At 37.8% G+C, this 11,464-nt stretch overlaps 1 protein-coding gene across 1 annotated transcript; it reads right to left on the bottom strand.

Annotated features, from left to right (window-relative positions):
• Positions 1 to 584: 584 nt before the first annotated feature.
• On the bottom strand, positions 585 to 4,392 carry LOC144656561 (vitrin-like). Its single transcript, XM_078516783.1, has 6 exons — positions 4,308 to 4,392; positions 3,264 to 3,428; positions 2,347 to 2,913; positions 1,468 to 1,497; positions 987 to 1,022; positions 585 to 631 (listed from the first exon to the last, which is right to left on the bottom strand). The coding sequence occupies exons 1-6, from the start codon at positions 4,390 to 4,392 to the stop codon at positions 585 to 587; spliced, it is 930 nt and encodes a 309-aa protein (XP_078372909.1).
• Positions 4,393 to 11,464: the final 7,072 nt, after the last annotated feature.

The following is an 11,464-nucleotide window of genomic DNA, read 5'->3' as shown; positions in this document are numbered from 1 at the left end:
TGTTCTGGGTTACAAACAAAAGTCGAGACACTATGCCAAGAAACTCGGTGGACAGCAGATGGGTAAAAAATTTATTATAATAAACCCAATTCCAATTATTATTGAAGATTTCAGGCCCTGTCCACATTAACCCGGGTAAATTTGAAAACGAAAAAATTTGAAACGCAGTATAAAATGTTTTCTGTCCACATTAACCCGGGTGAACTTGAAAACGATAAGCTTTATCGCACCTAGAGTTACAAAGCATGCACAGAGGTATTGTTAAGCTTATTAAACATTTTGTTTTGACAGCTAGGGAATACATGACTATTTGACGTCAGCGTTTTCAAAAGTCCCAGTTTCGCCTAATTTCACTGTCCACACTACACCACCTAGCTGGCGTTTTGAAATTTACTTACTTTGGGGAACGTTTTGAAAAGTACCGTTTTCGGAAACGGTTGGCCTATCTGGGTAAAACAAAAATGCGTTTCCAAATTTACCCAGGTCAGTGTGGACGGGTCCTCAGTTGTAATTTACTTTAGTCTTACATAAAAAGGTAATTCCTGTAGTATATTTTCAGCAAACAAAAGTATTGGCTGATTCATCTACGTTAGAAGTGTCGAGGGGACTTCTGTCTCTTTTAAGGGGTTGTCTAAGAGAAAAGTTCAGAGGTAATAATTACCTTACAGTTTATATGCAAGAGGTCTACAATTTCCATCGAATATGCATTAACGTATTGAAACAATCATGGCTGAACTGAAGGCCTAGGTTGTAAGGTGAAGGCACTCTAACTCTAGTTGATGTTTCTTAGTGCGTCAAAAATCAGCCGTGGCTCTGTAAAAGTTATTTCCTTCTTTGTTCAATAAAAGGCTCTTTAATATGAAAGCTAATCGCGGGGAAGGCGGGGAGGGGGCGGGGACGGGGAGGGGAAGTATTAGTATTTATTATTTATACAGGAAAACATCAGCCAGCTTTCAACCACCTTGAATCTCAGCGAAATACTATACCTGTAACCACAGGGGCAGCGGCGATTGGTCCTTCAGCTAAAAAAAGCGTTGCAAGTGATAAGAACAGATATTAGCAAATTTAATTGTTATAGAGTCGAGAAGGATATATTGCTAAAAAAAAATATAAAGACCTGTTCAAATAACTAAAACTAAGCATCAATTAGACGTCATAAGGTGTCTTATGTAAAAATGTCCATTTTGGATCATGTGATGCTTTTTTGAGAAGTTTTCCTTTGTCTACCTGACAATTTTTCATTAATTTCCCGTGAATTTGTTTGAATTTAACACACACAAAAATCGTCGCACGGGTAGCAGCACCTGATCTGTAATGGGACGCCAAGTGACGCCATATTAAACACTAGTCATACAACGTTCAAGATAAATTACTAGATATTGTCGTGGGCACTTTCTGACCTCCTTTAGGGGTCACAAAAGGCTTTTTCCTCTTTCAGTAAATTCAACGTAACGAAAGTATACTCACTTGTTCCCTCTTCAACAGCCTTGGTAGCAGCTGTAAAATCAGAAGAAAAGTTCATTAAAAATACCGTAGTGACCGTCTCGAGGAAAAAATATTCGTTGCAGTGACGCGACACTGAACGCAAAGTAAAATGTTTGCGACCACGCGGTTAGTACAAAGACCTGGCTAAACTAGGACCTAGGTGGCTTTTCTAGCTGGCTCAATTAGCTGGAAGCAAATAAGATGTTTTGCTGCCAAAATCGCTAAACTAGGAAACAATGTTCCCCGAACCAAGGGTCACGTATGCGCACAAGCTAGTCAATATTGCTTCCGTGCTCGCTAAACTAGGCAACATATGTTTCAGGAACAAATTTGTGTACGGGCACGGGAAGCGAAAAATATTTTTGACTTGAGGCAGAAACAGTTTTTGTTTCTTTGAAGCCGGCAAAATTTGTTTCGAAAGCAAATGTTTCCAGCGTGGCTAAACTGGGAAACGTTTGCGTCCACAGCACTGAATGTTTCCTGGTTTAGTCAATTTGAAGCTCTCATATTTAAGCTAAGAGAGTCCTTTCACGTCAGTTCAAAACAAAATAACATGCGTTTTGAGCATTTTACAAGGTTTGAGATCAACTTTCTTGAGAATTTTTCAGAATTCAATCGTTGGGTCAATTACAGAAATGAATTACAGTGAGATGTATCAAATAGTATACAATATGTTACCGTGCTATGAGTAGAAATTTTGACAAATTATTTTTGCACTAATCGCTGGATTCTTCAGCGGAATCCGTCTTAACAATCATTCCTAACCTTAGTCCAGTTCCTGAACTCTCTCTTCCGCGCGCCCTTTATAGGGGTTGGACCCAGGCACGAGAAGGGAGGGTTCAGGGACTGGACTATCCTAACCTTGGCATAATTTGTCCTGTATCGCAGTAACTATATCCTGCATTTGTGGAAAATCAGCTGTAAACACGTGTTCCTGTTTTGGCTCACTCGCCATGGCAGTAAGTTGTGGTTTAAATCTCGCTAAACGTCGCTCAATTCCCAAACCGACTGAGATTATTATAACTCCAGTTTGTCTAAGTGCTTCAGAAGGTGCTGCAACATCGTCGGTAGAAGCTCCATCAGTTATAACGACAAGAACACGAGGTACACCAGGTCTGACGTCGTTAAATAGTTTTTCTCCCGACAATTTCAATCCAACGCCAGTATTCGTCCTATAGCCAGGGTATGGAATGCGATCAATCGCCGCCTCTACATCTTCGTGCGATGTATACTGGTTGAAATCAAATTGAAGCTGGCTTCGAGAAGAAAAGACGATGGCTCCAACTCTTGTATCCGTTGAAGAAATAACAAACGCCCTCGTGAGGGATTTTACAAACTCCAAACATCGGTCAAAATTTCCTGCACCGTAATGGTTTACGCTCCCGGAACCGTCAATTAGGAATCCAAGATCGACTTGAGTTTTACACTCTAAAATAAAAAAATAAGAAAAGGTGAAAGGTTAAGTCAAACTTAGAGCCTAGTGTCCCATTAGGCCGAGGTTTATACCCGTAGCATTAACCTGGCGACAAGCAGTATTTCCATCCCCCCCCCCCCCTCCCCTCTCTCTTGGATCTCTAGGACGGGAAGGAAGAATTGAATTCTCTCGTATAAGAGAGGCCCGAAAGCTCGTTCCAGAGTACAATTCATCGAGCTAATCATTAGGCCTCCGTTGGAATAAACCAAATCACTGATTTGTTGTTGTTGTTATGTATACATGTACTTCATATATGAATTGTGCCCGTTATAGCTGTGTCTACTACAACTGTCTATCCATGTACCTTTTACGGCCGATTGTCTTGGAAGGAGATTCCTCACGAAAAGTTGATTTGAAGTGGTTGACGAGTTTGAGTGGGATTTGAGTGAATGAAGTTTCTTTAACTTCTTCAAAGAAGGATGCTTCTCAAGTAAATGATAATGTTCATGATTAATTGTGGTACGTTGAGCTAAACAAAGAAAAAAAAAACGACAGAGTTAACGATGAAACTTACTCATGCTTTTTTTCTATAGACTTGCGGGAACTGGGATGGCATTATATAGGGAATGTGAACGTATTAAACATCCGCGTCAAGTGGTTGATAGCGTCGTTGCAGTACACGTAGCCTGCAGAACAGGCGGTTTATTCTTTATTTTTCCTTCGCGCTTCGCGCTCGCCCCCACGCGACCCGCAAAATAAAAACTCGCACTTCGCGCTTCGACCCGCAAAATAAACCGCCTGTTGTGCAGGCTACAGTACACGCCGAAACGCACGCAAACGGAGCCCCATACCTACACAGAATTGTCCGCCCGTGCGTACGCCGCTTGCACTGCACGTGCGCGAGATTTCCTTATATTTATCCCAAACTGTATCAATAGCTAAACAATTAAAGTTCCATTGTATTGTTCACCGGTCGCATTTTGCGTAGCGTTTAAACAACCAAAATACTTTTTTTTTTTTCTTAAACTATAAATCGACTGGATGATGTGAACGTTTCAGTTTGATCTAAACGAGGTGGTGGTGTGAAGAGGCCAAGTTGTTGCGCAGTGTTCACTCTGTGAGTTGAGTGAAACGCAAGGAAAGCTTTCGATATAATCCCATATAAAATTGTCTATATTCCGTGAAATTGTGAAAAAAGGAAAGCGTTTGACGTGAAGATCGGAATTGATTTCGTTGTTGAAAGCTACTTATTCCTTGTGCAAGTCAAATAAAGCAGTTTACCTCGGGTCTATAAAAAATATACGACTAGAACCCACATGAGAACATTTGGTCTCGTGGTTTGAAACCTGCACGTACAAATGACCAAATAACTTTATTGAAATTAAACAACTGACGATTTTGACCTTACCTTTCTTTACACCACGAACCGCCGATGAACAATTGCAGTATACAAGGACACTCCAAACGAGCAGAAAATGAAGTTTCATATTCATTTCTGGCGAGAACAATGTACATAATACCTGTAAAATACTTGTACACAGAAATTTACCAGAATTATTTACCAAATAACTTTATTGGAATTAAACAACTGACGATTTACCAATATCTTATGAAACTCGCTAAATTATATAAATTATTATATAATTTAGTACTGTTATCTTCCTTTCATATTTCTATTTTTATATCTCTTGTTAGCGTTTAATTTATTGTGCTGTCCTTATTTTTACCTTTCCTGGCTCTATTGTCATAATTACTTTTGGTAATATTGAGAGCCACATGTTTGTTCTTTATAATCAATAACGTGCAGCCTTCTTAAAGTAAAGACTACTTACTCAAGTCCTAAAATTAGGCGGTTAAAACCGGTGCCTGCGATCGAGTGTTTTAGTTCCTAGGAAACCATCGTAGTCTTTATAATAAAATAAGCCACAATTTGTTCAAAAAAGCTTAAAACTGAGAAAATAAAGGTTAAAACTGAAGAAAATACTGTGAGCCATTTTTTTTTACAGACAGGTTAATGGAGATGCAATTTTAATACAAGTAGCCATGAAATTGACACATGCACCTACAGAACTATAATTATACTATGTCTGATTTGACGCTATGTAGGTACTGCGGTCAGAATTCATCAATGTTAAAAACTCCGATGATCGTATCCTAGAGATCTAGAGTTTAAAAAAAATCAAAAAAGCTCCCAAGAATTTCGTCCCCGATTCTATTGCAATTTTTATTATTGGGTTTCCCCCATGACACTAATTGAATTTTTAAATTAGTTTGGTTTTCGAAATGTAAAATTAAATTCGAGCCTCAGGTTCTTATCTTACAGATAACTTTGACTTAAAGTGATCATTTGTGGAGAAGTTGATGAACGTAGTCACTCAATGTATGACAGACTTACATCAACAAAATTTGCACTGTTCTTATGTTTGCTTGATTGTCTACATGGACCAGTTAAGCTAACTGAAAATTAAACTGCTAAAGAAGGCTACCAACGTACTATAAATGAAAGTTCTAATCTGGGCAGTTATTTATGGTAACCGATCGCGGGTAAAATGGCCAGGTTCATCAAGTCATAAACGCAGAAGCAGCGTTTCGTTTAATACCAATTTTTCCCTATATCTGTATCCCGAATCTCAAAAATAAATACTTTTTCAAGCCACGGAAACTAACGCGCCTCACTAACTCACAACTGGCAACTCACAATAATTTCAAAGCTTAAAAAATATTGAATGAATATAACTTGTATCACAAAAATGACATTTTGCACTCACCTGTATGGCTCGTCGATTGTCCTTTGAACCCAATATAACTTCAAACTCTTATTATCACCGGCCCACCGATATTCGCCAAGCAGTAGTACAGGTGTAGATATGCATTTTATATTTCACATTACACTTCCATGGGTGAATATGACCGAGAAAAGTAAACTTATTCTCTGGTCATAGATCGATAACAATAGATATACCTTGACATGGTACCAGAAATAAGACGGGTTAAAGCAAACATGCCAGGAACTGAGGTGTTTTAAGGATATTTAGTATTTTATTTTGCTGTTCTGGAATAATCTTGTAGCTTTTAAAGATAGAAGATAGAGAAAGCTACTAGCATCAGAGATTTTCCGCAAGTTCGAAAAATGTCAGTTACATTAAAATATTAAGAACAATGTACAAGTCTTTTCCTCGCCGTATTTACTTACCGGACACTAAAAAAAAAATGGCGAATACATACAATGGTCGATAATAAAGTATTGAGATATGGTTGAAATAAAATGACTTTGATTTTTATATAGCTTAATTTTTTGGTGATTACAAAGAAGCTAGTTTTTTTTTTTTATAAATGTCATAGGAAACAGTTTTCTTTCTGTATTCGGACAAAGCGATATTTCGTACATGTAGTGTTTTAGTTGTACAAATAAATAACATCAACGTTATTATCACGTTACGTTTTCAATTTTGTATCTTTAGTTTACTTACTATTTAAAATCACTAAGAAAAACTATAATTTCTTGTTATAAAAAAACCTTTCAGTTGCGAGTTAAAATGAACCACTTGATTACACAACGGTAGCAAAGATATTTTTTACGGTTGACTTGTTATTAAGTAATGAAGATATAGCGTACATTTGCATGTGCACTAAGGCCCCGTCCACGCTGACCCGGGTAAATTTGAAAACGCATCTTTTTACACGGAAAGGCCAACTGTCCACACTAAAACGTCGTTTTTGGTCACCGAAAAGGGAGCTTTTCATAAACGCTCTCCAAATTGGATATCGCTTTCAAATTTAACAGGGTAAATGTGGACGGAAAACATTTTACCCGGCGTTTTCAAATTTCTCCGTATTCAAACTTACCCGGGTCAGTGTGGACGGAGTCTATTACAATCGAAAACAGAGACTTGATGGCGCAAAATACAGTTTATCGAAATTGGCAGCTAAGGCAATAGGATAAAAAATCGGGAAAAAACCGACAAAACATCGCTTTACTATGTCAGTGATTTTAAACTTAGTATACATGTATTATATGTCGGTTAGGACCGTATTATTAAATATGCAGGGGAACCGTTACTCAAATTGTAAGCGCTCAGTCAGCGTAACTTACGAGTCACCGTTATTTTGATCAGAGCATGCATTAAGTACTTTCATTGTCATATTCATGTTGCAACCGTGATTTGCGTCTAAGGGAGCGGCTATCTTCATCGGTCAAGCGTTGGAATTTTGCCATAAGCAAACCATTTTCAGTTTTAGTTCGTCTGCATGGTCATGCGTCTCTTGTATAAAGACGGACACAAGACCGAAGCGTAAAACGTCTGAAGGAGCTTCTTTTCGTAATTTGTCTTTCAAGACGCATTTCGAAAAGTAGCTCGTCTAGACGGGTAACTCGTCTTGTGTCCTTCTTTACACTAGAGACGCATAACCAGACAAACTACAAAATGTTCGCCGAAGCTCGGACGGACGGGTGACACGTCTCTAGTATATATTTAAGAACGGCCTCTTATTTTCCAATCTTTCAAAGAAAAGGAAATGATATACGACTACATGTTGGCAGGTAGCTATAAGAAAAACGTTCAGTTCGTTAAATTTTGTTGTCAAGTAGTGTTATTGAATCGTCGAGTCCGGCAGAGGATACGTAACAGTTATGCAATAATTAGTTGTTTTTTTAATCCCTGAAAGCAAAATTAAATCAGCGAGCGGAGCGAAACAACCCAAAAAGAAACAAATGAGAAAGGAAAGGCGACTAGGTCGCGCTCGACAAGGCGATTATAATTTGTTTTTCTGCTGTAAACTCGGCACACTGGGAAACCTCTTCAGAGGCTAGGTTTCGGCCAAAGGGCGATTAACATTGGGAAATATGACTCGGTTTCATTTTAAAGGTTGTTAGTAATTATTCTTTTCTTTTTATACTTTTGTCTGAGGTTTCGATGGTGGAATACGCCAAAATACAAGACAATAAAATGAGAATGACATTTTACAGTACAGACGCTCAAAATGACGCCTTCCAAAGATGCAATTGTAAATCCTGACAGACCTGACAGAGCTGTCATAGGGCCAATAATGCAAGACCAGGAATAAAAAGGAAATTCCCGCCCGCTCTGAAAAACTATAATTCCATCAGAAGAAGGGTCAGTCATTTCTAATATCAAAAAAGTCTGACAAAAACTATTACTGTGTATTCCTTCTTACACCAATACAATCAGTTTTATTTGTCTAAAACGGGTACCCAGAGGATACCTGTACCTCAGGGTAGAAAGCATTTCTTTTCATGCATTGATAGTGCTTCATGTCAGGAGTCATTTATGATGGTCTGAATGGGGTTTAGTGTTTAGTGTAATTTTTCCATAATGTTTAGTGTTTGATGTTAAATTGGCCAATTTTTTGATGTTTATTGTTTCCGGAGAAAATACTGTTAAGTGTTTGGATGGTTTTTCGTGAAAAAACCCAGAGTCTTTTAGCAATTGAAAATCTGCTCTTCAAAAAGCGGTAATAAAATTGTCAGATTTCTCCTCGGAAATCTTCGGTAGACTTCAGAAATTTTCGGTAGTCTCCGGAAATCTTTGGTTATCTCCCGAAATCTTCGGTAGTCCTCGGAAATCTTCCGAAATAATCGGAAATCGTCGGAAAATGGCCGAAAACTTTTTGATATACTTAACAAAATAATATTGGCCTTTAGGAGCCTTTTTTGTTTCTTTCAGGATAACATTAACTGTTATAGTGACTTTTTTACTGTTAGTGTTAAAATGCCTAAAAATTAACTGTTTCATGTTACAGAGCCAAAAAATTAAGTGTTTAGTGTTATCAAAGTACCCCCATTCAGACTATCATTTATTTCTGGTGTGCCTTTCTCCGTATAAATACCTTTTTTTAAGTTTTTTTTTTTTTTTTTTTTTTATAGAATTAACTATTCAAAATGTTTTTATTCAAATAAATCAGATTTAACAGTTCTCTAGCTATTTGTCTAGTAACGAGTGCAGGAATAAACTTACAGAGACACTCGACTACTTTATCTTAGAAAATCATAAATCACTTTTTGCGTCAACTTTCCTCCGCTATTATAATGGCTTTCCAAGAGCAAAGGTGTGAACATTTAACCATTTGGGAAGTTTCTGTTGTGCACAAGTTGATACAAATACCGCCAATTTTATATTATGTTCTGCAGAAATCTTATTGTCCAATAACGAAACGTTAAACACATTGCGAAGGTAATTTGTCACGTCATGAGCATGCAAATAGCTGCTGTCTTATGAGTCACTGTTCCAGGCTCATCCTTGTCTGCATTGCAGTATGACAGGTGTATTATTCAACTTATTGAGATCTCATTAAGCAAATTGTCGTTTAATAAACTTTTGGTTGTATTCTGGAAATCAATTGTCTTTAGTATCCTTTGTCTTCTTGTAAGACCCATTGATATTTTCGTCCCTCTGGAAACTAGAGGAGAAATAAGCACATGCATTTTGTTGCATCAAATTTGCTCTGGCCACTTAAGAATTGGTTCATGCTTAGCGTGCGTATATCGAGTTATGGATGCACGCGGGAAGTTTGGAGAGCACGAAGGAAGCGTAAGAGTTGCTCGAGGCGAAAGCCGAGAGCAACTCTAGCTTCTTGAGTGCTCTCCAAACTTCCCAAGTGCATCCATAACTCGATATACGCACAGCTAAAAGCATGAACCAATTCTTTTATAACATAACGACTACAAACTTGGTTAAAAATAGCAAATTTGTCGAGTTTTGAAACACAAGAAATACAGCAATCGGCCTTCCTTAAAACCACAAAAATGTTATAGTTAACTCAACTACGCAAAACAAAAGGATTGATGCGAAATGTTTAATTAAAGATACTTGTAAATGTACAAAAAGAGCGACTGAATGAAGATGAAAAGCAGCAAATAATTTAGTACGGGATGACCGGAAAACTGACAACTAAATTTTGTTCAGTCAGAGACTCAGAGTGTACGACATAAAATTAGGCTCGACACTTTCGTAAATATTAAAGTTTGTACCTTTGAATCTTGGTCTTGTCCTTCTACGTCAAGTAAAAACTTGTTGGAAACACTTTGAGCTTAATTTCGCTTCAGTTTCAGCATAATATAGTAGTCTTCATGACAGCCGTGGAGCCGTAAACAAGTACAATGTAAACGCTTGCTTTGTTCGACTTGTACAAGGCGTATAACCTCCAGAAAATATACTGCTTCGGATCTTCGGAAATTTACTGTTTTCACAATTTTCCAGGGCGTATAGACGACTTTGGAGGAGATTGTTTGAAGAAATCTTCGACAGAAAACTCTCTTGTTCGCTCTCCTCGCGGGTTCATTCAACTCAAGAAGTGAACACCGTGGCACAGATTTTCCCGCCTCTTTGACTATCACTTCGTTTAAGTCGAAAGGAAATGTCCAAGAATTTTAAAATATAACAATTTTCCATTCGCCCTTACTGGATACGAGAGGTTAAAGCCAACTCGGAGTAGACAAAGGGAACTCGCAGCTATAAAACTCGACTTAGCTAAAATGCAAATGCACACGTCATCTTATATACGCACGGCCGTGCATAGATAAAGATTTATACCATAATCGCTCAACAGGAATTAGATAGGGCTTGCGCGCGCGCTATGTTATAATTAATTATAGCTATGGACTATAAATTTGTTTTACTCACTTGTTGCAAAACCCACAGGAAGCCATGCAGTAATCCCTAATGTTGATATCTGCACTGAAGGAGAGCGGATAGTCACACCAGCCTGCCCTAACCAAGGAGGGACATCGAGGATCATAGTCTTTACAGGAACCTTGAAAATAAAGTTATGGTGTAACTATTGGTTCTTTAAACGACACAAATTCCCTGTGATGCCATATATCATTGCATGACATTTACTTTTAACATAAAATTTATTCTAGCTGAAATAGACCCTAACTTTGGCTTAGGTGTACCCAGTCGGTCTCAAGCCCGAGTTTTGATGCTATTGGTCTGTTATAATAAAGAGCATTTTCTACATGGGAAATCATCAGCTGAGAGCGATTTAAATGCAAGCATTTATCAATTCTATTTGAGCAGGATAAGCATGGTAACAGATTGTAGAGTTTGTTCCGTTGGTGAGGAGAATTTTGTGACAGCAAAATCTGAATCATTTTAACCAAACGCATGTTGATACTATTTGCGCACGGTATATACCATTAACAAATAAACATTTCCAGTCATGCCAGGGTTGTCCGGGGGGGGGGGGGGGTAAGTGGTATACCAATATACCTGAACATATGCACCCAGTATACCCAAAATTTCCCCTCAAATATATGCAATAAATACACATGAAAGGAATAATTTTAGCGTAAATAATGTATATCCAATTTAAAATCCCCTTGTGTACCGTTTACCTAAAACTCCTGGCCGACCCTAAAAAGTGATACTGAATAAGTAGCAAATTTGTTTCAACGACAGTCTGCCTTCTCTTCTGCGTAATCTTGCGTTAAAATAAAATTATATGAAAACCCGATTACAGTAATGATCAGAAATTGTTGTCAGCAAAACAAAATATTAGAATAAAATATAGGACTTTAGCTCAAAGAATTCCCATTTTTAACGTTTA

This window comes from Oculina patagonica, chromosome 6 (assembly GCF_052425735.1).
Source record: "Oculina patagonica isolate OP01 chromosome 6, crgOcupat, whole genome shotgun sequence".
Classification (NCBI taxonomy): domain Eukaryota; kingdom Metazoa; phylum Cnidaria; class Anthozoa; order Scleractinia; family Oculinidae; genus Oculina; species Oculina patagonica.
Note: the sequence above shows the minus strand (reverse complement) of the source record. Positions and strands in the feature narration are given on the sequence as shown.

Excerpts from the sequence above, each read along its gene's own strand:
- LOC144656561 (XM_078516783.1), bottom strand. The coding sequence starts at position 4,392 with ATGAATATGAAACTTCATTTTCTGCTCGTTTGGAGTGTCCTTGTATAC. Across the intron at positions 3,429-4,307 it reads GGTTCGTGGTGTAAAGAAAG|CTCAACGTACCACAATTAAT; the intron begins GTAAGGTCAAAA and ends TTCTTTGTTTAG. Across the intron at positions 2,914-3,263 it reads AAGACAATCGGCCGTAAAAG|AGTGTAAAACTCAAGTCGAT; the intron begins GTACATGGATAG and ends TTTTTATTTTAG.